The 26,430-nt window shown below is 60.7% G+C and overlaps 1 protein-coding gene across 4 annotated transcripts in view; it reads right to left on the reverse strand.

Annotated features, from left to right (window-relative positions):
• Positions 1-4,669: 4,669 nt before the first annotated feature.
• VAV2 (vav guanine nucleotide exchange factor 2) overlaps positions 4,670-26,430 on the reverse strand; it is a 180,313-nt gene continuing 158,552 nt past the window's right edge. The window contains exons 15-28 of one of the 4 annotated variants that reach the window (XM_070455881.1): positions 23,640-23,749; positions 22,445-22,546; positions 22,010-22,098; positions 19,162-19,178; positions 18,335-18,356; positions 17,109-17,236; positions 15,853-15,927; positions 14,538-14,590; positions 13,169-13,285; positions 12,736-12,823; positions 11,389-11,512; positions 10,536-10,622; positions 9,436-9,590; positions 4,670-6,887 (exon numbers count right to left, since the gene is read on the reverse strand). In XM_070455881.1, coding sequence (XP_070311982.1) covers positions 6,840-6,887; positions 9,436-9,590; positions 10,536-10,622; positions 11,389-11,512; positions 12,736-12,823; positions 13,169-13,285; positions 14,538-14,590; positions 15,853-15,927; positions 17,109-17,236; positions 18,335-18,356; positions 19,162-19,178; positions 22,010-22,098; positions 22,445-22,546; positions 23,640-23,749 — 1,215 coding nt within the window. In that variant the 3' untranslated portion in view covers positions 4,670-6,839. Of the gene's footprint in view, positions 6,888-9,435; positions 9,594-10,535; positions 10,623-11,388; positions 11,513-12,735; positions 12,824-13,168; positions 13,286-14,537; positions 14,591-15,852; positions 15,928-17,108; positions 17,237-18,334; positions 18,357-19,161; positions 19,179-22,009; positions 22,099-22,444; positions 22,547-23,639; positions 23,750-26,430 lie in introns of all 4 variants that reach the window. The other 3 variants (XM_070455874.1, XM_070455884.1, XM_070455888.1) reach the window with 3 other exon arrangements.

Consider the following 26,430-nt stretch of genomic DNA (forward strand, 5'->3'; position numbering starts at 1 on the left):
CCGTCTCGTGGTTGTGGTTTGGGGCGGTGGGTGTGTTTCTTTTCATCCTGACATTTAAGGGCAGGCCCAGTGGGGTCCCAGAACAAGGAAAGAGCTCGCCTGTTAGACTTGGTGCTGTGGAGGGATCTGGGTTCTGTCCCCTCCCCATCCCAGCCAGGCACATGGACTGGCAGTCAGGCTTGGGTTCTGTCCCCTCTCCCCATCCCAGCCAGGCACATGGACCGGCAGTCAGGCTTGGGTTCTGTCCCCTCTCCCCATCCCAGCCGGGCTCTGTGGACCGGCAGTCAGGCTTGGGTTCTGTCCCCTCTCCCCATCCCAGCCGGGCTCTGTGGACCGGCAGTCAGGCTTGGGTTCTGTCCCCTCTCCCCATCCCAGCCGGGCTCTGTGGACCGGCAGTCAGGCTTGGGTTCTGTCCCCTCTCCCCATCCCAGCCGGGCTCTGTGGACCGGCAGTCAGGCTTGGGTTCTGTCCCCTCTCCCCATTCCAGCCGGGCTCTGTGGACCGGCACTCAGGCTTAGGTTCTGACCCCTCTCCCCATCCCAGCCAGGCACATGGACCGGCAGTCAGGCTTAGGTTCTGTCCCCGCTCCCCATCCCAGCCAGGCTCTGTGGACCGGCAGTCAGGCTTGGGTTCTGTCCCCTCTCCCCATCCCAGCCAGGCACATGGACTGGCAGTCAGGCTTGGGTTCTGTCCCCTCTCCCCATCCCAGCCGGGCTCTGTGGACCGGCAGTCAGGCTTGGGTTCTGTCCCCTCTCCCCATCGCAGCCGGGCTCTGTGGACTGGCAGTCAGGCTTGGGTTCTGTCCCCTCTCCCCATCCCAGCCGGGCTCTGTGGACTGGCAGTCAGGCTTGGGTTCTGTCCCCTCTCCCCATCCCAGCCAGGCATATGGACCGGCACTCAGGCTTAGGTTCTGACCCCTCTCCCCATCCCAGCCAGGCACATGGACTGGCAGTCAGGCTTGGGTTCTGTCCCCTCTCCCCATCCCAGCCAGGCACATGGACTGGCAGTCAGGCTTGGGTTCTGTCCCCTCTCCCCATCGCAGCCGGGCTCTGTGGACCGCCAGTCAGGCTTGGGTTCTGTCCCCTCTCCCCATCCCAGCCGGGCTCTGTGGACCGGCAGTCAGGCTTGGGTTCTGTCCCCTCTCCCCATCGCAGCCGGGCTCTGTGGACTGGCAGTCAGGCTTGGGTTCTGTCCCCTCTCCCCATCCCAGCCAGGCATATGGACCGGCAGTCAGGCTTGGGTTCTGTCCCCTCTCCCCATCCCAGCCGGGCTCTGTGGACCGGCAGTCAGGCTTGGGTTCTGTCCCCTCTCCCCATCCCAGCCGGGCTCTGTGGACCGGCAGTCAGGCTTCCTCAGTTGGGCGAACGCCCTTAGGGAGGGAACCAGCTGACTCTCTGGACTCCTGCCCTCACTTACCTTTTGGCATCTGTGTGTTCCTTCTTCATCACCAGCTCATTGATGAAATTATAAATATTTTCCCACCATTTCTGTTGTGTTTACCAGCAAGACTGGTCAGAGTATCTAGCCTACTATTGCAGGCAGAATAGTAGCCCCGTGAAGATGTCCACGCCCTAACATCTGGCACCTGTGACCATGTGACCTCTCATGGCAAAGAGACTTTGCTGGTGTGATAAAAGTGGAGGACCCTGAGAGGGGGAGGTTTTCCTGGATTATGTGGGTGGGACCATCTGATCATGTGTGTCCTTAAAAGTGGAGAATCCTCCCCAGCTGTGGTCAGAGGGGGACAGAGAGCTGTGACTGCAGAAGGGTTGGAGAGGCAACCGCGCTGGTTTGAAGACTGGGATGGGGGTGCTCAGGTGCCGGGAATGCAGACGGCATCTAGAAGCCGGAAAGGCAAGGAGATGGACTCTCCCCTAGAACCTCCAGAAAAGAACAGGCACCACAGCACCTTGCTGTCAGCCCAGGGAGATCTGTGGGGACTTCGACAGCCCACAGAGCTGGAAGTCGACAGCGTGTGTGCTCCGAGTCACCACATTTACGGTAACTTGTGGCAGCAACAGAAAACCTCCCACCTACACACCTCCGGCAAAGACAGCAAGCCTCTTCTCAGGCAGGATCCGTCATCTCTCTCCCATGAGCCGAGACTGCACCATTTTCCTTTCCCCGGCCTTTCTCTCTTACCCCTCTCCAGTTTCAGTCCATCTTCTTTCCTTTCGTAGAGCTCATCTTCGTGCTATCAAACATGCTTACACCTCTATCCCCTCCCAGGTTTCAACACTGGAGCCTGACTTCACCTGGAAACGATGAGAAGACCAGTGCACCTCTTCTGCCTCCCACTGCCTGCCTTTGTCTCTTCCCAGCTGTCTTTGCTGAAATCGTTTTGATATGTATTATTTCTGGTGATGGGGTTGAGCATCACTGTATTGTATTAGGTTCTGTAACCAAATCTTCCCTTTGTCTGACGTGTTCCTACAGATAGAGGTTCAATATCCTCCCCACCCCGAATCCTGGGGTGAAGTTTCCCACTCATCAGGAGCAGGGTTGACCCTGGACATTGGTCCAGGCAGTGTTCCCACGCAGGACAGTCCCTGAGGTGTGGAGGGTTGGAAATAGTCTACTTGCTGCCTTATGCCTGGAAGACTTGGCAAGCACGAAGGCTCGGGCACGGTGACCCGTGGAGGTCTAAGGCAAATCCAGGCTGTTCTCCCAGTCAGGCTCTTCACCTTCTGCTTGCTACCCAGGGGGTTTTATTTTATCTTTGAAGCCCAGGGTTAACCATTCTGGGTTCATGCATCGTTTTACTTCCAGAAAGTTTAAAAAGCACATGAAAATATTTGTCCTGATCTGAGATCTTGTTTGGATCCACGCGCGTTAGTTTCCTTTTCATGACGGGGGACTTGTCTGAGATCTCGGCTTTATGCCGGTATCCACCTCCGGCTCCTGGCCTGTAGGACCTGTGGCTGGTGTCACATGTGTTAGAATCCCAGGTTCCAGTCGCAGACGGCCAGAGAGCTGAGAGGCTGCCCCAGCGCTGGCTCCTGAGGCTGCTCTGCCCAGGGCTCTCCTTTCCGGGACAGGCCCCCTCTTTCAAGCTCAGCCTGCCACTCTTCTGTGGGCTCCCGCGCTGGGGGTGGGGAGCAGGGGTGGCGGGTCCGCCTCGCTCAGAAATGGGCTGTTTCCACCTTTGGCTCAGAGGGTGTTTCTCCAACTGTGGCCGCAGCGGGCTCCACAGCGGCCCTGCGCGAGGCGAGTCCACGGTTGTCAGGATAACCGCGGGCGGCCCGCCCTTGACGGCTGGGAGCGGCACTGCTCCTGCCTGCTGCTGGGGTGACCTCGGGCAGGCAGGGCTGCTCCTTGCTGGCCTCCACCTGGTCCACACGCAGCCCCTCCAGCAGGGCAGGTGCTTCCCACTTTTTCCGGTCAGGACTCCTCGGCAGACGCTGTTGGTGCCCTCCCCAAGGCCCCTCAGCACCCAGCGCCCCAGGTTCACCCACAGCTGCCCTCGGGCGGCCAGGAGCTTTCTCCAGGGCTGTCCAAGCTTGCTCGGCCCCTGCTCGGGGCAACTGAGTGCTGGCCCAGGGGATGGTCAGCGAGGGTCCAGGCCGTTCCTTCACCATGTGAACATGAGAACTCGGAACTAGAGGCTGCAGTCGGCAGACAGTGTGGAAACCACTGGGCATCTCGGGGGACTCAGGCCTGAGAGATTCTCAGAGAGGGGCTGGCCCCTGTCAGATCGTCAGGGTACCAGCCTGAGCCAGGTCCTGGAGACCAGAGACAGGGGGCAACCTCACACTCCTTCCAGCTGTGTCACCTCAAACATCTGCGCTTGCCTCTGGGTTTATAATAAAACCAGACATCTGCTGAGCACTAGATGTGCACTAGACTCCGAGTCTCGCCTGACCCTCACCACCCCGAGGTGGGGCCTGTCTGGTCACGTCTCTGCAGCAGTAGAACCCAACATTCTCCAGGCTGTACACCCAGCCCGGGTCCTGCATTGGCAGCCTCCCGTGCAGCCAGGGCTGGCCACATGCCCACAACCTGGCTGAGCAGGATAAGGGGGACTGCTGTGTTAGCTTTTGTGTCTGCTCACGGCCTTGATGGCAGGAGCTATAGCAGCCACCTTGGACCATGAGGCAACTATGAAGAGGGAAGTACATGCTGAAGATGAGAGGAGTCTGGGGTTGGGGTAGGAGCTGGGAGCACCAAGCCACGTTGCACCACTGCCCCCAGACTCCATCCCCATAAGGGAAGAATAAGTCTCGGCTGTACTATTGTGATTTTCTCTGGTCACAGGCCACAGAGTTACCCTCCGGAGAAACTGTTTTTTATCTCCAACATGTATATATAAAGAAACAGGCTCAGGAGGTGAAGGACACGCCCAAGTAGCAGGGCTGGGGGTTGCATCCCATCCAAACAGAGGAAGAGATGGCCGCCTCTGAGAGCTGCTGGAGGGGGAGGGGTGGTCATAGGACGCTGCATAGGAAACCTGTGACCTGGGCCAGCCTGGAGACACCTGGTTGGTGGCCTGTCATCATTATCCCTCCAGACAGACCCCCAGCCTGTGCCTAAGGCCAAGTCACCCCAAGGCCCACGTCTGACCCAGGCTACCACCCCTGGGCCAACAGTATCCAGATGGGTAGAACCTTCTGGACACAGACAGAGGAATCCAGCCACGCCCTCCTCCCCAGCACAAAAGGCCAGCCACTCCTGCAGAAAAGAACTCAGGTTTATTTGCAGTAGAAACCGTGGTCTGAAAAAACCTATTGGCAAATGTACAGTCTGTGTTCTGTGTGGGGTCACCGCCAGCTGCAGGACCCTCAGACCCCTGAACTGCATGCATCGGGCTCCAAGGGTTCACAGCTAATCTCAGGTCCCAGCTCCGAAGTCCCCCCAGAGGCTGTCCGTGTCATGCCGAAACCACCCGCATCCCAGCCTGCGCCCTCCTCCCTTCCTGCTGCCAGCAGTGCAAAAACTAACCCAACCAAGACGAGTCTCCAGACGAACAAAAACAAAGCAGAACAGTCACAAGAACCAGGCTTCCACGTAGGGTTTTCTCAGTGACCTCCGTTCCCGCCACGCCTTGTTTCATGATGACCTCCAAATACACATTATTTTCCACTATTATAAAATCTCTTCCTTATTATTCACAGACATATAATGGGAGCTTTGGAGGAAATAATTACAAACTTTTTTTTTAACCCCTCTTAAAAATAAACAAGCCAAACTAAAAAAAAACGAAACAAAACAAAACAAAACCCCAACAACGACAACGAAAACCAAAACCCCCCTGACAACTGTGAACACACAGGGCAGCTGGTCTCCTCCCCTCCTGTCGCGGCCTGGCAGCTGGGCCGGCTGAACAGAGGCCACGTGCAAAGTGCTGGGTGCGCCCTGCCGACAAGTTCCGGGTCTGCTCTCTCCGTGGAAGACTCTTCCTCCCCGCCGCCCCCCACCTTGCCCGCCGCCCCAGACACAATCCTGTCACCCTCACGCCCCAAGCCTCTGCTGGCTGCCTTCTGCCTCCTGCTTGCCACACGCCCTCTGAGGCCCCTCCCCGCCTCCTCCCCAAGCCAGAAGGCTGCGGCGCAAGCCGAGCCCGGGGATCATGAGGCTGACCTCTGAGGAGCCCCCGAGTGCGGCGTGGCCCCCAGCACCCACCCCAGCAGGCCCAGCCTCAGCGACGGCCGACCGTGTGCACCTGAGCCCTGGGAAAGGGGGACCCACGAAGCCCAGGTCGCAGCGGCAGCTTTGGCACAGCGCTGGGAGGAGACAGCGTCGCTGGGACTCACGCAACAACTGAGTGGAGAGAACGGGGACTGGCCAAGCCAGCCAGAGGTCAAGGGCCAGGAGGAGTGAGGAGGGGAGTCCACCCACCAAGAGCACTTACTAAGGGCTGGCCACAGGCCCGTTTCATGGGCTGCAGGAGTCCTGGAAGACTTGCCAAGGGCTAGAAGCAACGTGTGTGCAAAGCTTGGGCAGACTCTCAGTGGCCACCTGGCAGGACGTGGGAGACGCACAGGGCCCCCGCCTGCTCGGGAGCTGGGGGTGGGGGGCGCGTCCTTCTGGAGAGGAGTGTGAGCAGCAGAGCCCGAGCGAGCAGAAAACTCCGTTTGCTTCCCGCCCTCATCAGCGTTTCTAAACCACGTATCCAGCTGGCAGCAGGACAGACAGACACACCGAGGACTCCGGGCAGACAGTACCTCTGACTGGGGAGCAGGGTTGGCAGCTTCATCGTTCCTCAGGCTCCCGCCTGAGAGCGGGGGGCCTCCTTGGGGGTCTCTGCACACCCCCAGAGCAGAGGGACGGGGGAGTCTGAGGGGCTGCACAGGCCCTGGCGATGCCCCCTTCTGTCCCCAGGCACAGCGGCCTACTCTGGCCCCTCTGCCTCTCAAGGCCTGAAGCCTCCCCCTGGGAGCAGCGGGATGCAGGAGGGCTGAGGGTCCAGAGGCTGAACGGAAGGGGCCAGGGGAAGGCCCCCTCCACGGCGCCCAGCCCTCCCTGGACGGCACCTGCTTTTCAAGCCCAGGCTCCTGCAGGCCATCTTGACAGGACAGGGGCAAGGTGAGCTCTGGCCTCAGCTGTCACCCAGAGCCGGGCTCAGGGTGCCACCCATGGGCACTCCCTCTCCTGGGCACCCAGGGCTGGCCCAGATTTCCTCTATGTACAAGCAGCGTGTACCCAGGACAGGCCACCAGGGGAAGACAGATGGCAGGACAGATCACATGTAGGACTCTGAACCCCCTCCCCATCCCCACGGGCTGGCGAAGACTGCAAGGTCGGCAGGCATCTTCCCTCTTGAGTGGCAGAGCTCGAGACAGACTTCATCACTGGAGCAACTCTTCCAAGAAGACCCGCGAGCCCCGTCTGCGGTCTCGCTGTCACTGGACTCCCTCCTCTTCTACGTATGTTGAAGGAAACCAGCCAATCTGAAAACAGCGTCAGACTCCTGTGAGCGTTTGTGTGAAAAACGCGAGTCGCTCAGTCGCATCCGACCCTTTGAGACCCCATGGACTCTACAGTCCATGGAATTCTCCAGGCCAGAACACTGGAGTGGGTGGCCTTTCCCTTCTCCAGGGGATCTTCCCAACCCAGGGATTGAACCCAGGTCTCCTGCCTTGCAGGTGGATACTTTACCTGCTCAGCCACAGGGCAAGCCCAAGAATATTGAAGTGGGTTTCCTATCCCTTCTCCATAGGATCTTCCAGACCCAGGAATTGAACCGGGGTCTCCTGAATTGCAGGTGGATTCTTTACCAACTGAGCAATCAGGAAAGCTATCGGGAAGTGTGTGTGGAGGATGAGGGTGAGTGGAGGCTGGTGGAGATGGGGGATTCTTTAAAAGGCTGTTGTTCTAAGGCAGGCCTGTCCCGAGACAGGTGCTGGAGAAGAGGCAGAAAACCTGGTGGAGCCAGGGCCCAGGAGTAGGGCAGACCCTGAAACGCACTAGCCCTGAGCTGTTCGAGACCACCTGCCCACCAGCTAACTGCCAGCAACAAAAAATTAAATCCTCTCCAGAGGGAAACAGCATCCATCCAGAGCTTCTGCAGTGCTTTATGCACAAGCCTGGCATTTGATCAGGCCCAAGTGACAGAAACTAAGATAAAACGCAGGCAACAGAAACAAATCTACAGGGAATCCAGACACTGGGGTCATCCATGAAGAAATATAAGTAACCCCCACTTCTCTGCTTCAGAAAACTGATGAAAAAGCAGAAAATCTTACCAGAGAACTGAAATCAGAAACCAAACAGAAATCCTAGAACTGAAAAACATAATGACTGAAATCAAGAGCAGAATGGACAAAACAGAAGACTCTGGAAGATCAGTCAATAAAAAGCAATGAGATGGAAAACCAGAGAAAATGGATGAAAAACACATGAAACGGCATGAATAACATTCGGGCCTCGGGGGCTGGTGTGCTGCCGTCCATGGGGCCACAGAGAGTCAGGCACGACTTTGTGGCTGAACAACAAATGGTGAAAAGGACTCATGAACGGAGCCCCAGAAAGAGAAAAGAGAGAAAACGGAACAGACAAGTATCTGAAGAAATTTCCCAAACAGATGAAGAACAGAAAGCCACACATTCAAAAAGCTCTGCAAATCTCAGAGTTAATACAGAAAAAAACATGCACAGGCACATGCTGGTAAAACCGAAGAAAAGCAAAGGTTCTTTTTTCACACGGAGCCCTGTTTCTCAAAGGAACCACTGTGAGAATGTTGACGGACCTTTATACCGAAATGATGGCAGACTGGGGACGATGGAAAGACAACCTCAAAGTGCAGAAAGAGGAGCTGCCAGCCTAGAAGTCTAGTTCCGGTAAAAATACTCTGCAAAAATGAACTCAGTACAATGGCTCACGGAAAGGAAGCAGGTCTGATTGATTATTGGGGCGGGGAATGACCACGTAGAGAAGAGCAAGCTTTTTCTTTCAGTAGAATGCCCACCAAGAAGTGTAAAAGAAATGATAGAAAGTCACTATTTCCTACCATGATAGAAATAACTGAATAGGCAAAATGAATGAATGAATGATAAAATAAATAGGTTAAAGTTTGATGAGGAATAGGCTATTTATCTGATTTCAAAGTATTACCCTGAACATTACTTAATAATTACATCACATTTATAGTGGAGAAACTTGGCAGATATCACCTGAACCAAGTAATCAAGTGAAGGCCCAGGGGTGTGCTTATGAAGCTCTAGACGCCTCTTGACACTTTGAGAGCTAGTGATCCCAGCCCTCTAGGTCAACTGCCTAGGACTCAGCAGCCTCATACTTCTGAAGGGCTGTCAGATGGAAACAGGGTCAGACACGAGGGTATCCAAGGGCAGACAACATGCCAGGTGAAGGCAGACCAGTTTCCTACACCTGGTAGTGGAATGGTGAGTGACCGGAGCCAAGTCTGGCCACTTCTATGGGCAGCTTCAGCCCTACAAAAGCTGGACGTTTCCTAATCAGTGGTTTGTGGAGCTCAGGTACCCTGTTGGGTGCCCGCCAATGGAACCGGTCAAAGCCAGGGAGGCCAGACAGGGTACCGGGATAAGGAGCCATGGGTTGTAGAATCGCAGGCTGGGTGGGGCTACGATGTATCCCTTCCCGTATCACCACGGTGTAAACGGAGCCCTAAGGAATGGCAGGAACCCGGCAAGGGCACCCAGGCTCTGCTCTCAGGCCCGGGGCAATCTGCCTGCAAAGAGGGTCGGGCACAAGCAAGTGTCTCCGCCTTCGCCACAGGGGACCCCAGAACATGCCTGAGTACAGAGACAGGGTCAGACAGGCCGGGGTCCAGATCCGAGCCAGGAAGTCACTTCCTCACGATCTGACCCTAGCTCACGGAGCCTGTGGACACTAAGTCTTCCGGGTGAGGTCAGAGGGCACTGGGTCTGGTGTCAGCCGGAGCCCCACCTCCCCAAGCCCCAGAGTGAGGTGGGATCTCTGGCTGGGGCCAGGAGCCGGGGGCCAGGCCAACCCACTCACCCGGCCGTTGGTCTCGCCCTTCCACCAGCCCTGGTCCCCGCCGATGCGGCTGTATATCTTCACCACGTCACCTTCCCGCAGCGAGAGCTCCCGCAGGTCGCGGGCAGCGAAGTTGTACCTGGCCACGGCCGTGCCGATGACACGGGGTGTAAACACTGCTGGGGGAGACGGGCGGCGTCACACGTGATGTCGGGGCCTCCGGGGGGGGTCCTCAGGTTGAGCTGGGTCTCTCCCCCGGGGCCCGGCCTTGTGCCCACAGAGGGACAGACTAGGCTCCAGTCCCAGGGCCCCTTGATCCTCTGTGGGTGCCCCAGCCTGCAGTTGTGGGCCATGTGAGCTCCACTGGGCTGGCGCCCGAGCATCACCACCCACGCTGGGGGCCATCACAGCTCCCTGAGGGCGTTCCCACGTGGACACAATCTGGGCAACACACGACGAGTGGGCCGCAGGGTGACCGCTGCCTAGCCCCCAGCCTTCACCCTGACAAAGGGCCTGTAAATGGACCCCAGGGCACTGGTTTCCAATCTCCCTCATGTCCCCTATTCCACAGCCCAAATCAAACGGGAAACTGGGCTAGAGCAGTGTGGCCCGGGACTCAGACGTCCTGACGGACAGGTTGTAATGGACATGATGTGGGGGGGGGAGGGGGGTTTGAATAAACAGCTGCTGGGGTGGGCTCTGACTCTGGCAGCAGCAGGCCGTGCAATCAGGGCCAGTCGAGACTGTCCCCCTGCACCCAGTCCCACAAGTCCTCCTTACTATTGCCAAACGGGACCCACCCCGGGACTGCTCCCAACTTCCTCAAGGGGGCTGCTGGGCTGTTTGCTGCTACCAGAGGCCAAGCTCCCAGAAAGCAGTAGAGGGCAGTGGCTGATGAGCTGGGGAGGGGTCATGGGGCTGAGCCATTCAAAGGCGAGGGCAGGGCCGAGCCCGACGGTGTCCACAGGAGCCGCAGCCGCCCCCCTCCCACCCCCACCAGCGTCCACCTGCCCCGCCCCACCCCGGCTGCAGCGGCTGTGGACATGGTCAGGCCAGGGCTGTGGGCCGCCGGGTGGCTGGTGGCAGGCCGGGCCCCCCACGCCCCCGAGCAGCAGCGGTACCTGACCAGAAGGGCGCTGAGGAGCCCTGAGAAGCAAGGCCGAGGCCCTGAGGACTGAGAAAAGAAAAGTTGTAGGAAGCGCAGGAAGCTGCAAAGAGGCGAGAGAGAAGGTGAAAGGCGGGGCTGGGGGCATCCACATGCAGTCACAGGCAGCAGGGGTGGGGGGGGGCCTGCCCAGGGCACCAGGAAGGCAGGGGGGCAGCTGGAGCCTTGAGGCCCACCTGGGCACGGGCACAGCTGCCCTTGCCCACGCCCTGGGCACCTGTGTCCTGGACAACCTCCTCCCAGTGGGCGGGCTCGAGCGCGGACGCAGGAAAGGACATGTGCAGAGAGCCCAGCCCTGTGCCTGCACTCAGAAGGCGCTCACTAAAGGCCCAGCTTCCTCTCTGGCCTGCTCTGCCCGGGTGGGCCCTGCGGTCCTATGAGACCCTGCAGCAGAACGAAGCAGGGTGGCTCCAAGACCGAGCTCCGGGCCCACCTTTCCGGTCTCTCCAGCTGGCCCCAGTGTGTGCCGGGCAGCCCCGTCCCCAAGTCGAGGTCCCAGCTCTGGCTCCCTGGCAGCCGGGGTCCCTGGGCAGGAGGAATGCTGGGGCACAGGGATGGATCTGGGGACAGAAGGGACCTGCCCGGCTCCCTCCCCACGCTGACGTCCAGGCAGAGGCACCAAAATTTGGAGCAGCGATTCAGAGCTGGCAGCCCCGACTGGCCACACGGGGCTGCCCAGGAACCCTGGCTTGGCAGGGTGGTGGTGAAGAGCTGGGGGGCCTGGGCCACCACTCCCGGGGCGGGAATCTGGAAGGGGCTGGGGTCTAGGTCAGGGAGACCCACGGAAGCCTTCCTGGAAGGGGCGTCACCTGGGGAGCGGCTGGAGGCCCGAGAGGCTGTGCGTTCCCGTGCCTTGTACGGGTACTTGAGTGTGGTGTCCAGCTGCTTGAAGCTCTCCTTGAGCGAGTGGCACTGGTAGTACTCCACCAGCTCCTGCAGGATGTGCACAGGCATGCTGCCTCCGCCTCCAGGCAGTCCTCCCGGGAGCCCCGTCCCCCCCCCCGCCCCCGCCTCAGGTTCTCACAGAGGACTGTCTCCTCTACTCTCGGGAACTACCCCTCCTAGCCGCCCCTAACCCCAGCTCCCACACAGGGCGCGGGGCATGGTCAGTATGGCGAAGACTTTCAATCCTGCAATTTCTCTCCCAAACATTTCTAAAGGAAGATCCAGGGAAGGAGGCCAGGACTGATGGCCACAGACACGCCCTGCAACACTCTTCACAGTAGGATAAAAATCAGAAACCCCCACCCACTCAGCAGCAGGGAAGTGCTTCTAGAATCCACAGTGTATCCACATGACCGAGTGCCATGCGGCTACAGCGGGGCAGGGAGAGAGAGGGCCGTCCCCCGACGCGCGTTCACTGTGCCCAGAGGTAAACTAAGGTTGGGTCCTGTGTGAACAGTGGCACTGTCTGAAAAAGGAACCCATAAACCACACCTGAGCTCCACTCCAGGCAGTGTGGGGACTCACCCTGAAACAAAAGCGTCAGGGTTGGGGGCATGCCGTGGGCATTTTCTCTCTTACTGTCTGCTTTTCTGCGGCCACAGCGGGACGTCTGGGAGCCCACGGGCTCTGGTCAGACGGCCTCCACACACGCAGCACGTGTGACTGAGCAAAGAAACACTGGGTCTAACTTCAAATCATTTTAAGGAGGGCAGCTCCTGTGTTCATGGCTTTCTGGCTGGGCCGGGACAGTTCTGGGCGAGGTGGGGGCAGGCACTGGAAGCCCCGTGTGCATGAGTCTGGCCGGCAGCCAGACCTGGATGCAGCCTCCTTGGGCCTCGGTCTCCGGCTCCGGCAGAGGCTCAGAGTGAATGGGCTGTGGGATGCCGGTGACCCTGCTGTCCACCTCAGGGTTTGGGGGACAGAGGTCCTGACCTGGGAGCGGCCTTACCTGTCCCAAGGTGCCTTACAGACCAGCCTTCCCGGATTTTTCTCACACTGGGAACACTCCCCCCCCCAACCCCCCGCCCAACCGCAGAAGAGCAGCCCCTAGCCCAGCGGAGGGGGACGTTTGCTGGGCTCTCCCACTGGGAGCCTGGCCTGCAGGAGTGGCTGTGGGGGGCCGCTCCTCCTCTGTGCAGCCTCAGTGGGAGACCTGGACCGTCCTCCCACCTTTGGGGATGGGCCAGTGGGAACCCCCCAGGACCACGTACCAAGAGGCTTTCAAATTTCTTGGCTTCTGTGATGTGGACCCAGCTGTCTTTCTCCACCACCTTGATGTGCTTCACCTCGTCGTTGAACCTAGGCCAAGCACACAGGCGCAGTGGTCACTATGCAGGTCAACTCGGCCCCCACCCTGCAGGGCTCCGGGCTTATCGCACATGTGCTGGAGCAAAGACCCTGACCCCCGGTCCACACCTCCTGCTCCTGCCCCAGCCTAGGCCTGCCTCGAACTGTCTGTCCATCCATCCAGCAGGCCACCTGGTCTGTCTGAAGCCCAAACTCCCGGGTCAGCCAAGGCCTCGGGCCCCAGAGCCCCACACCTGTCTTCCCCGCAGCCCCCTGGAGACGTCCATCCCAGATGCTGCTTGCTGTCTGCACTGGGGACGTCCCCCTCCCCGCGTCCCCCTCCCTGCCTGCACGTACTTGATGCTTATGGCAAAGCGCTCGGCCTCTGCCGGCCGCTCCCTGATTAGGTAGGTGCCGCTGGCGTGGGACTTGAGCAGGTTGTCGGTCTGCTGCCTCTCCATATTTCCGGCAAACCTGGAACAGGAGGAGACAGAGCTGTGTGCACACGTGGCCTGAAGGACAACCAGCCGGGCTCCAGCCTGCTTAAGAGCGCATAGGGAAGCGAGGCCACGCCCCGGGAGGCGGGGTGAAGGGTGGGCGGGGCCCAGAGGAAACAGGGGCGGGGCGTCTGCTTGGAGCACACAGGATTGACACAAGGACCCAGACCCAGCCAGTCCACCTGGGTCTCACCCTCCAGAACCCAGGGTCTGCAAGAGGCATTCAGGGAAGAGGCAAAGATCAAAATTTCCTTTCCAAATTCTTACTGTTTAGGAAGAAGGAAAAAAACCTGCTCACGTAGGGTCTTGTTTTGTGTCCTAACCTTTCGTGTCTGAAAGCTTTTCTCTCCATCTCTATGAAAATGAAGCCCACCCCCAGCCCATCTCTTCTCCAGAACAAAGCCTGACCCCATTCGCACCTCCCTGTAGGCCTGAGTTGGGACTTCTGTAAATGGATTCATTAGAAAACTGAAGTTCTGTGCGTCAAGTGAAAAATCACAGGCAAGTCCTCCACTCTGCACATTCAAATCCAGCAAACAAGGTAGTGGAGGAGCAGGCCCTGGGGTCTCAGAGACACGGGTGAGCTGAGCCCCGGTCCCAGGGAGCCGCCGAGCCAGCAGGTGGAGTGATGAAGGCTGGACCCTAGGCCGACCCGCATTTGAGACTCATGCCTCCCACATCCATGCTCCCGTTTTATTCATCAAACAGCCCCACTTCTCTCATCAAGCGCTGTATGAGCAAATACAGTTATAACTTTTGGCCTTAAAGATATGGCTCAGACAGTAAAGAGTCTGCCTGCAATGCGGGAGACCTGGGTTTGATCCCTGGGTCAAGAAGATCCCCTGGAGAAGGAAATGGCAACCCACTCCAGTCTTCTTCCCTGGAGAATCCATGGACAGAGGAGCCAGGCGGCTACAGTCCATGAGGTCACTAAGAGTCGGACAGAGTTGGGTGACTAACACTTTCACACCTCCTTTTCTATATTTTATACTCAAGCAAGATCTCATTTAAAAAAGGTTTCATTCTCCTAAATGTTCTAACCTGATGATCTGTTTGTTGACGGGGAAACAGCTGCCTGGGTTCGAGAAGATTCTCCCTGTTTCCCAGCGACTCACAGCTGAGAAGGGGGAAAGGGGCCGCGTGCAGCTGGGCGCAGCCACCCTGGAGACACGGGGGGCAGCCAGGGACCCCACGCCACCACCACGAAGGGGCCCCACTGACCCACTCACCAGGGGTACGCCGTGTAATCCATCTCCCGGGACAGCGGCCGGCTGATGGGCGGCTGGCAGGAGAGAACGCTGGGGTCAGTGTCTCTCCGGGGACTGTCCACAGCGTGGGGACCAGTGGTTTCCTATCATCGGCGAGCTGGGGGGCCCAGCCCTGGCTCCCAGCACGTCTGTGGACTCTCGCCCAGAGCCACTGGCCTGGGGGGTGCCGGGACGCATGGTCTCTAAGCAGGGACTCGGAGGGTTTGACTGAATGAATGACTGACTGAACGAATGAGCGTATAGCACTCAACGGCCAGTGCACTGTTAGGAGGAGGAGGGCACCCCGAAGGCTGCGGGGACTTCTCAGCGGTGGCCAGGAGCACACCCCCCGCCCCCATTCTCCGGTGCAGACGGCCGCGGCCCCGAGGGCGGGCACTGGGCCGGCGGTCGTGTGCCTGCAGGCGGAGGGCCGCGTGTGCAGGTGAACCAGTGCCGCTCTCCAGTCCCCACGCTGTGCCCTCGCTGGCCAGAGCCCTCCCCCTGCGCCCCCTCACTGGACCACAGGCTGGCTAAAAACACCAGACTACCTGTCCCCACCCCAGTCACCACGCAGATGGGGAAACTGAGGCCTGGGGCTAGGAAGTGCCTCCCGCAACACACGCAGGCCACTCAGAGTTAGCGACATTTTCTTCCTCTGCTGTCTGGTCCCCTTGCCCCATCAGCAAGGCGTGTCCCAAAATGCTTTCTCCTTCCCTGGGGCAATGGCCCGTGCCGAAGCAGTAGGCTGGGCAGTGGGGTGGGACTGGAGGCCAGGCAGGGCCCGGTGGGTGGAGCAGGGTTCCCGGGAGCCATGCACCTGCCTCCTGCCACTCTGGGAGAAGTTTCATTCTCTCAGTTTTAGCTGTCTTTTCTCGGGGGCGTGGGGGTGATGCCATTCATTCAAGGCTGACAGCTTGATGCCTCTTGTAACAGCAGGATCTGCTCCACAGCACTCAAATGAAAGAAATGCCATATTGCTTCTTTTCTAAATAACACAACCCCTAGCTCTGCATCTTCAGGTTTGAGGGAGAAGACCTATGAAGGCCCTAAAAGCTGAAGACAGGCAGCTGGTCTCTGGTCCATGATGCCTGCTGCAGAGATGCCCATTTTAGTGTTTTTAAAACCAGCCATGTCCTCTCACCAGGAGGGCACACCTGCCTCTTGGACTCCCGTCCCAGCTCTGAGGCCAGCTCGCGATGGCCTGAACAAGCCCAGGGTGTCCTGAGTGAGGAGGACGTTCTCAGCGCCCATGGCACCCTGGCCCTGCTCTCCAGAAGCTTCCGTGAAAAGTACTCACCCTTCCATCCACAGGACAGGGCTTCACAGACGAGCTGGGGAAGTAGCCTGACTTCCTGGTCTGCACCAGCCGACCCTGAGGGTGGACAGAGGGTCAGGCACGCGGGGCCTGGCCTGGCGAGTTTTGGGGGGAGGCAGGGGTTACCCCAAGGAGCATGAGGGGAGTCCCTGAGAAGCCTGTGACAGCAGCACCTGTCTGTTGTCACCTTAGCTGAACTCAGAGCCATTCTGGGCAGGAAGGGGGGGCACCCCACTTCCCAGACAAGGACTGAGGCCCCAGAGAAGGGATAAAACTCGCTTGGCGCTGAGACCAGAGCCCCGCTCCTGGCTGCTGTCTCCTCGTATCCACACCGGCCCTTCCCGAGCAGCCAGAGGAACACGGACCTGCGGTCGGGGTCTTGTTCTCCCCGCTCCCTCCCAAGGGCCCCCAGCAGCCCCCACCTTCCCTTCAGCCAAGTGTCTGCAGGGCCACCCAGACCTCACGGGCCCGGGGACACCTGGGAGAGGAGGGGGCAGTGGGTGGCTGGGGTCAGCGTGGGAGAGACCGGACCGCAGCCACTGACTCAGCTCTCGAATCTGCAGTCACACGAGGCACGGCCTAGGGCAGTGAGCCCGTGAGCAAGGACGCAGTGACAAGGGCCGCACACAATGACGAGGCCGCCAGTAACAGGACTCGGACACTGGTGAACACGTGCGCCAGTTCTGAGCAGGTCACCCTGGTCCCTGGGCTGGGTGAGTGCCCTGCGTCCCTGAGGGCCCGTGGACCTCCGGGGGCGGGGCTCAGGAGAGGAGCCCCACGGGCCACCCCACCCCCCTTCTCGGGCCTTATAACTGGAAAAGCAAGATTCTTGGCTCAGAACCACAGACCATCACAGGGACCTGTGTCTCCTGGGGGCGGCTGTGTGGGGCCTCGGACATGCTGTCCCCCCAGTGCTGGGCACGGTGGTGCTGGCCTGGACTGGGGCGGGCTGGGAAGCAGGGCGGGAGAGGCATGGTCTGGATGAACAGGATGCAGCCCAGGCCAGGGGCCGCGGATAAAGGGCTCGGATGATGACGGTGTCTCTGGCGAGGGGACGCTGCTCCCCCTGCCACGTCAAAGCAGACACCCTGACGCCCAGGCCCTGCGAATAGCCCTCTTCCCTCTGTCTGATGGTCTAGCACCCCACACCCACCCCTGCCTGCAAACACAGGACTCTCCACTTCTGCCCTGGGGAGTGAGGAGGGGGCAGCTGGGGGTGAGATCCTCCCGGGACCCACCTCCCACCACTGAGACTCGGGGTCGCCTCTCAGCAGCTCGATCACATCGCCCGTCTGGAAGGTCAGCACCGGCTTCCCGGGTGGAGCGGGGTTGCCATGGTAATTCTGCACGGCCACCATCTTGGGACCTGCGGAGGACAGGGCAAGAGAGGCCTGGCTTGGTGACTTCGTCCCAAGGCGCCCTTGGCTTCCCCGGCCTTCTCGGACTTCTTGGGGCTCTTGGAAGTAGGTGGGGCCCTGTAGCATCCCTCCTTGAATTCTTCTCCTAAGACTCCTATGTCTCTTTGTTAAACATTGTAAGTTATCAATAAACTATTTATGTGATGAACAGATTCAGGGTATCATTTCCATAACAGTAACCTATTTTTAAAGAGCACTTTACGCGCCTTCCTCCAGACACCCTGGGATCTATGACAGAGTGCCACATGGAGCGGGAGACCACACATCCCGTTAGAGACGGGGGCAGGGTCAGCGGCCGATCGAGTCCACCCGGCTGCTCAGGGCCACCTCTGGGCTGACACGGGGGCCCGACTGTGCCCCGGAGAACTTGTGGGCCTCTCGAGCCCTGCTCTGACCGGCCCAGCCTTGCGTGGGCCATGTCTGCCACGTCTGGGGCGTTCCTGCCACGTCTGGGGCGTGTCTGCCAGGTCTGGGCCGTGTCTGTCACGTCTGGGGCGTGTCTGCCTGGTCGGGGAAATGTCTGCCACATCTGGGCCGTGTCCGCCACGTCTGGGCCGTGTCCGCCAGGTCTGGGGCATGTCTGCCACATCTGGGCTGTGTCTGCCACGTCTGGGGCGTGTCTGCCACGTCTGGGGCGTGTCTGCCAGGTCTGGGAAATGTCTGCCACGTCTGGGCCGTGTCTGCCAGGTATGGGCCGTGTCTGCCACGTCTGGGCCGTGTCTACCAGGTCTGGGCCGTGTCTGCCAGGTCTGACCCCTGCTCTGCTTGGGGTCACCAGGCCGCAGCTCAGAGTTTCCCCTGGGCTGAAGGGACCCTGGGCAGGCTGGGCCCTGTCCCCACCCCTGGCGCTGTGTCGTCAGAAACTAAGACGGCTCCCAGGGGAGGCCATGGAGGCGGGAGGGAGATGGGGCCAGAGGCCACACAGACCCTGGGAGCCCGGAGCTGGGAACTCGGGGCGAAGCCGGCAGCTGCCGTGGTCAGGCCCAGGCTCCCAGGGTGACTGCCGACAAGGACGACAGCAGAGAAGGCCCAAGTCCCAGACTCACCTGGCCCCGCTCCAGAGGCGTCCTGTGAGGGCAAGGACAGACGACAGTGAGGACAGAAGGCTGCCCAGGCAACGGGCAACCCCCACCCCCTACACCCAATGACAGAGCTCAAGGCAGGGACACGTCCTGGACACGCATGGGGACTTGCGACAGTTTCCCCGTGGGACCTCCACCCTCCACCTCGGCGCCCCTCCGCAGCCCCGGACATCTGTCCTCTTCCTCCTCCCATCCCTAACCATTAATTCCCACCTCCTCCAGGAAGTCTGCCCCCACCACCCCACCCAGGGCATCCCTGCTCAGAGCCTGGGGCTTGTCTTCTCTGTCTGGGACAGGTCCGGCTGCACACAATAAATGTGGGCTGTTGGCTCCGCCTGGAGGGCATCTCTGCACCCCATGTAAGAGCCTGTTAAGTGCTGGACCGCATGTCCAGGGAAAGACATGACGTCCACACCCCATAAGTGAACTCAGCGACCTCATCTCTGACTCAGCTCAAGAGAGGGCATTACATCAAATGTGGACGGGAGGGAGGCGGGTGGATGCCTGTCGCGCAGCTGAGCACCCACGGCCCCCAGCAGGAGCCCGGGCAGGTGGCACGGGTGGCATCTGGGCAGGGAGACGAGCTGTCGGGCCCCAGGAGGCCATGCCCGGGACCCGTTTCTTTGTGGTGACCACAACGGAAAACAAAGGGCCCCCGTTACCAACGGGGGCCCTGCGAGCCGGCCTGGCCCCACGAGCCTGAGGGCTGGAATGGTTGGGTCTTTCTGGCTCCGGGCACAGGGCGGCGTGTGGTGCAGGGCAGCGGGAAGGGAACGGTTTGGCGGACTCACCGGGTCTGCAGGAGAACCTGGAAAGAAAGCACACTGCGGTCAGAGGGCAAGGGGCCAGCACTGCGGGCCGGGGGGCTGTCACCTCACGGCAAGAGCCGCTGGGGGCACCCGAGTGTGCAAGAAGGGGCACAGTAAGGCCTGTGAGCTCAGACAAAGGTTACGGACACGCACGGCTGGTGGCCATGAAAATCCCTCAGTTACTTCTAACGGCAAATTCTGAGCTCTGCTTACAGGGGGCCCACGGGAGAACACCCCCAGCTTATCCGGCCCCACGGCCAACAGGCTTCCTGCACGAACCAGCTCTGCTCCAAGGCAGCAGCTCCCCAGTCATGGGGCGGAAGCAGGCCCAAAGGGAAGAGTTCGACAGTTGACTCGTGATGCCTGCCACGGGCAAGGGACAAGAGACGGAGGAGGCAAGCTGCTCTGTCAGCCCGCCTGTTCTCACACATGGGGCACGCCAGCTTGTCAGATGGAAGGCGAACATTCTAGAGATTCTTTCTGCCTGCCCTGGGGTGACCCTAGGCGAGGACACAGTGCCGGGCTGGGCCCCAGCCATCCGACCAGCCGGGCGGCCAACTCCACCGTTGGACAAAGCAAGCGCCGCAGCGGCTGACGTGTGGCTGACGGGCCTTCAACACCTCCTCATGCTCACGGTTGCAGCCTGCCTTGGGCAGACGCAGGAATCCGACCCTGAAGAGCAGAGGTTAGGGGCGTCAGGCACCAGGCGGGCAGGCAGCTGGTGCCCCCGGGGGAGGCTTCCTGGGGAGACGCACCCTGGAGGGTCCAGCATCTCCCTGCGACATCCTGGCCGCAGGGGCAGCAGACAGGTAAACCTGCCCGGCCCAGAGGTGGAGCCAGCGAGGCCGGGGAATGTTGCCTGAGACCAGGAGGAAAGATAAGCACGTGGGCTGTGGGTCAGAAGGGAAGCAGCTTGGACTGCGCAGAGGAGAAAAAGCCAGGAGGGGCTGGGGCAGGGCAGAGAGACAAGAGAGGGAGGCAAGCACCTGCCCTCGGGGGGACCACGACCTCTTAAAACAAAGCCAGGGGCCCAGCAGGGGCTCTCAGAGCTGCGGGGAGTATGCTGACAACGCCAGCTTGCAAGAGACACGCCATCACCTCTCTGGTGAGGCCTCAGCTGTATGTGCGTGCTAAGTCACTTCGGTCGTGTCCAATTCTGTGCAACCCCGTGGACTGTAGCCTTCCAGGCTCCTCTGTCCATGGGATTCTCCAGGCAAGAATACTGGAGGGGGTTGCCACTTTCTCCTCCTCCAGGGGATCTTCTCAACCCAGGGATCAAACCCGTGTCTCTTACTTACATCTCCTGCATTGGCAGGCGGGTTCTTTACCACTAGCACCACCTGGGAAGCCCTCAGCTATACATATGAAAAACACAAAAACCTGAAAAGGATTGGAATGGGGGAGTCTGCAAAAAAAAGGAAGAAGGCAGGAGATGGCCATCAGCAGTTGTTTTTGCCTGGTGTGATCACGACTTGCTTTTATCTCGTTTACTTTCCTCCACATTTTGTATGGAAAGTGGGTATTTAACAATCAGAAGGCAAAGAGAAACAGAAAGATTATTTAAAACTTAGAAAACTAGTTAGGGAACATGCCAAAATTACCACCTTTGATTATCTCTTAATACATTCATAAGCGATAATTATTTTCTTCTTTATTCCATTTCTTCTCTTACTTTTTTTTTGCCCCTCTATTATTTTTGACAAATAAGTATGTTAGTTTCAAGACCAGGAAAAAAAAAGTCAAAAGAAATGAACCATCCAGTCTCTTGACATGAAGGACACGCAGCCACCAGAGGGCGGTGTCCACTGACAAAGCCGCAAAGCCTCCTTCTCTGGGGCCAGAGCGGCCGGCGGCTTCCTCCAGCCTGGAGCAGAGCAGCAGGGCTGCTGGGCCTCCACTGGGCCACAGTGGGCGGCATTGGGCTCAGTTGGGACGAGGGGGTCCAGGCTGACCTGTGGGACCCTCCTCCCGGGTCAGGGCGCTGGGCCAGCAGTCGCAGTAAATGTGGCACTGACAGAAACTCCCCTGCTCTGGGCGCTGGTGTCCTGGGGAATCAGCAGGCCTGGCACGTCCTCCCATCTACCTGGAGTGTGTCAGGCCTCTCTGAGCGCAGGTCCCCCAGGCGTGGATGGCAGTGTGGCCGCCCCGTCTCACAGGGCCGTGGGGCCGGCTCAGCCCACGTGAAACACTGTGAGCAGTGCTGATGCTCAGCACAGGCCCGAGCCTGGAGCCCACGGGCGGCCAGCCCTGACCACGGCGGCGGCTGCAATCTTTCAGAACCGTCTGAGGCTTCCGGCTGCCATCCAGCTGCTCTAGGCTGGGCACTCCCCCAGCTCATCCCCCAAACCAAGACGACTCAGAGGAGCCTCAGCCTTCCCATCTGACAAATGGGCCCGGGGCCAAGGGGAGCCCTGTGTAATAAATGCTGGGCATGCAGGGGAACCAGGGGCCAAGGTGTTCCTCTGTGAAGGGAAATCTCCACGAACTGCCAAGGACGTTCTGTGCCCGGGGCCTGGTGGGGGTCTAGAGTCTGAAACAACTGCAGTGAGTCAGAGAAAAGGCAGAAGGCACCGAAGGCACTCAAGAGGCAGAGAAGGGCCAGCAAGAGTGCGGTTAGGAGGAGGGCTTGGCCGTGGAGACCCCGCCCGCTCTCAGGCTGGGCCTGTGTGCCCAGGGGCAGATGCCCCCCCCATCCGGAGCCTCAGTTTCTTCATCTGGTCCTGTCTCGTGGGGCCACCACCACAGGAAAGGAGAAGGTGGGCAGGCCGCTGTGAGGGATGGGCTGGCCCTGGGGCTCGTGCCCCACAGGCGGGGCGGGGTCGGTACTCACTGATCTTGCAGGGAGGGGTCACTTCCAGACACTCCTTGTGCGCCCCGACGCCACACTTGGTGCAGAGGTAACCCTGGTAGAAAGTACCCCTGCGCCAGGGGAGGGCAGGAGGCGAGGTGAGCCCCGACCCACCTGGCCTTCCGCTCTCCAGAGCCACCAGCCCAGCCCCCGAGCCCCCAGGACCCCCGCCCAAACGCACAGCCTGGTGCTGGCCCGGCTCTGCAGTGCCTGTGACGGGCCCCCCGGGACCACCGCCTCCCCTCCCCGCTGGATCCCAGGCACCGCGGGTCGGCCGGGCCCACACAGACGGGCCACTCCCCTGGGTCTCTGGGGCCCAGCGCAGCGCTGGCCTCGGGGCGCTGGGCGCTGCGAATGCAGGACGGGGCAGCCCCAGGCGCCCTCGGGGGCTGGGAGCGGGCAGGGCAGGGCACCCACCTGAGGAACATGCGGCAGGCCTTGCAGTTGGTGGTCTTGTCGAACGTGTACATCTGGAAGCTATGGTGGTTTGCGTTGGCCTTGTCGGGCTTGATGTTTGACCTGGCAGGAGGGAGAGTGGGCGCCAGGTTCCCTGAGCCCCACTGACACGGGAACCCTGGAATCAGCCGGGGGTCAGGGGGCCAGGACGCAGGAGCCGGGCGCTGCCAGAACTCCCAGGCCTACCCAGGGACCCTGATGCCCCGGGGAGGGTGGGGGTCCAAGCGGAGGCTTTCGAGACGTTTCTGAGGGTGACAGTGAAGGGCTGTCTCTGGACAGGGCTTGGGTGTGGGCTGGGGCAACCCCTCATCACGACTCAGCAAAGCCACTAAAGATGTCACCGTGAGTGAGCCCCAGATGGCAAAATCTAAATGAATCGTGAGCTCACGATGGGTCCCCTCAAACAGCACAGGGACTGCACCCGTGTCTGCAATTCACCAGACGGCTCCAGGGCAGGGCGCGGGGTGGGGACAGGGGACAGCTGCAGAGAGCAGTCCAAGATGGGAACGCAGGAGCCTGGGCGTTTACCACGACGTTTTTGGATAAATACTTGAAGTTTTTCACAACAGAATATGGGAAGAAAATTACAAGCCCTGGAAGCCGCGGGGCCCACTGCCTGGCTGCCACCTCCTTCATCGGGCCCCATGTGGGACCCTGTTTGAGCCCCCCAATAACCCCAGAACCAGCGTCGCCCTTCCACCAGGAGGGGAGGCGAGTGCACCTGCCTGGAGGCCCCAGGCCTGGCCCCCCGGCCTCAAGGTCGGATGTGGCCAGGGACCCCCATGACCAGCTTTCTCTGTGGGGCAACAGGCTCCTCCTGGATTTCACAGAGAAATGGCTCCAGGGCTGTCCCCAGAGGTGACCATCCACAGCCTGGAAGGCCCCGAGGACCCAGGTCACCATGAGTCCTCCCAGCATCACAGCCGTTCCTGGCCACTCGCCGCCCAGCCATACCCAGGTGTGGGAGGCTGGGCTCTGGGGGGCAGGCCTTCCGGCTGCTGGTAGATTAAGGATCAAGAATGCCACCCGGGGGAGGGGGCTGGCTTCATCCAGGGCGACGGAGGCAGGCTGAGCCTCGGGTCACTTGAATGACCTCTCATCTGAGAAGCCCACGGGGGGGCCGGCCACCCCCACAGCCCTGTCAGGGCGGACTCACATGGCCATCTCAAACTGCTCCATCCATTTCCTCTTCATGTCCTCTGTCTTGCAGAAAAACTGGAAGCCCTGCTTGCCTTGCAAGTGAATGAGATAGAAGCCATAGGACCACTGCGGGGAGACGGGAGCACGCTTGGAACCGGCGCGGGCAGGCATGCACGCACACTCTTGCTGGGCTGCACACGCACACGCGTCTGTATGTACACGCTGACGTGTACATGCCCTCTAACAAGACGTCCCAGGGCCCCTCCAGGATGGCGGCCCACCTGCTTCCACTCCCTAAACGTGATGCCAGAAAAACTCGCTGGTCTGAAGCAGAACAACAGAAACAAACAAAGGCAGCGGCAGCCACGGGCCTTGGGAGCAAAGCGGGCGCGGCCACCCAGCCCTCGGCCGCCGCCACCCCGCCCGGCCCTCAGCCACCGCGCCCGCCCGGCCCTCGGCCACCACCACCCCGGCCAGCCCTCGGCCACCACCACCCCGGCCAGCCCTCGGCCACCACCACGCCCAGCCAGCCCTCGGCCACCACCACCCCGGCCAGCCCTCGGCCACCACCATGCCCGGCCAGCCCTCGGCCACCACCACCCCGGCCAGCGCTCAGCCACCACTACGCCCGCCCAGCCCTCGGCCACCACCACCCCGGCCAGCGCTCAGCCACCACTACGCCCGCCCAGCCCTCGGCCACCACCACGCCTGCCCAGCCCTCGGCCACCACCACCCCGGCCAGCCCTCGGCCACCACCACCCCGGCCAGCCCTCGGCCACCACCACGCCCGGCCAACCCTCGGCCACCACCACCCCGGCCAGCCCTCGGCCACCACCACCCCGGCCAGCGCTCAGGGCCTCCAGGGAGATGAGGAAGGAGGGTGTGGAAAAATGAGCCCATTGGTGTCAGAAGAGCTAGAGGGGAAAGGAAAACAGGGCAAGACGGAAAGAAGAAAGAGAAGACGGCAGAGAAGAGACAAAGGCCCCAGCTCTGAAAGCACCCACCCTCAACCTCCAGCGACCCGAGTGCAGGGGGCAGGGCCGTCAGTTCACACCCTCAACTGCGGGCAGATCTGTGATCACCAACGCATGTCGCCTCATAAGCCAGAGGCCGAGGCAAGGCCGAGGAGAATGCCACGAGCTTGCCTGGCTCAGGCCTACCTGGAGCCCCCAGGCCCCACCCCCAGAGCCCCCAGATCCCACCTGGAGCCCCCAGACACCACCCTGAGCACCCAGACTCCACCCCTGGAACCCCCAGATCCCACCTGGAACCTCCAGATCCCACTCCCGGAGCCCCCAGACCCACCGGAGCCCCCAAACCCACTCCTGGAGCCCCCAGATACTACCCCTGGAGCCTCCAGATCCCACCCAGAGTCCCCAGACACCACCACTGGAGCCCTTAGACCCCACTCCTGTAGCCCCCAGACCCCACTCCCGGAGTCCCCAGACCCACCCCTGGAGCCCCCAGATCCCACCTGGAGCCTCCAGACCCCACTCCTGGAGCCCCCAGATCCTACCCAGAGCCCCCAGACACCACTGCTGGAGCCCCCAGACCCCACTCCCGGAGCCCCCAGGGCCCACTCCGGGGTCAAGGAAGAACTGTCAGCACCAGGCCCGGAGGCAGGAAGGCGGTGAGCAGCAGGGTACCAGGGGCTTACCATCTTCCCATGAGACTAGGCAGCATGAGGAGAGGAAAGGAAAAGGGGAGATGAGGTCATCGAGGAGCCTGGCCCAGCCCCGCGTGGGCGACCACAGCCCAGGACACAGCCCACGCCAAGGCCCTCCTCCCAGAGGGGAGGGTGGCGGGCTGCACTCAGGGAGGGTAGCGGGCTGCATCCTCAGCCCTGAGCCTGGGAGGAGCTACTGCTTTCTACCTGTAAGCTCGAGAGTCCAGGCTCTTTAGCACTTTGGTTCCCTGCACTCCCACCCAGCCCGAGGCTGCACCTGCTAGGTGCTCAGCACTGAGTGCAGCAGTCATGGCCCCGCCCCCAGCAGTCATGGCCCCGCCTTCATCACTCACGGCTCCACCTTCATCACTCATGGCCCCTCCCCATCAGTCATGGCCCCTCTTCATCACTCATGGCCCCTCCCCATCAGTCATGGCCCCTCTTCATCACTCATGGCCCCGCCCCCAGCAGTCATGGCCCCTCTTCATCACTCATGGCCCCTCCCCATCAGTCATGGCCCCTCTTCATCACTCATGGCCCCTCCCCATCAGTCATGGCCCCTCTTCATCACCCATGGCCCCTCCCCATCAGTCATGGCCCCTCTTCATCACTCATGGCCCCGCCCTCATCAGTCATGGCCCCTCTTCATCACTCATGGCCCCGCCTTCATCAGTCATGGCCCCTCCACATCAGTCATGGCCCCGCCCCCAGCAGTCATGGCCCCTCCTCATCAGTCATGGCCCCTCTTCATCACTCATGGCCCCGCCCCCAGCAATCATGGCCCCGCCCTCATCAGTCATGGCTCCTCCCCATCAGTCATGGCCCCTCTTCATCACTGATGGCCCCGCCCTCATCAGTCATGGCCCCTCTTCATCACTCATGGCCCCACCTTCATCAGTCATGGCCCCTCCCCATCAGTCATGGCCCCGCCCCCAGCAGTCATGGACCCTCCTTCATCAGTCATGGCCCCTCCCCATCAGTCATGGCCCCTCCCCATCAGTCATGGCCCCGCCCCCAGCAGTCATGGCCCCGCCCTCATCAGTCATGGCCCCTCCTTCATCAGTTATGGCCCCGCCTTCATCAGTCATGGCCTCTCCCCCAGGTGCCATGGCCTCGCCTTCATCAGTCATGGCCCCGCCCC

This window comes from Odocoileus virginianus, chromosome 2 (assembly GCF_023699985.2).
Source record: "Odocoileus virginianus isolate 20LAN1187 ecotype Illinois chromosome 2, Ovbor_1.2, whole genome shotgun sequence".
Classification (NCBI taxonomy): Eukaryota; Metazoa; Chordata; class Mammalia; order Artiodactyla; family Cervidae; genus Odocoileus; species Odocoileus virginianus.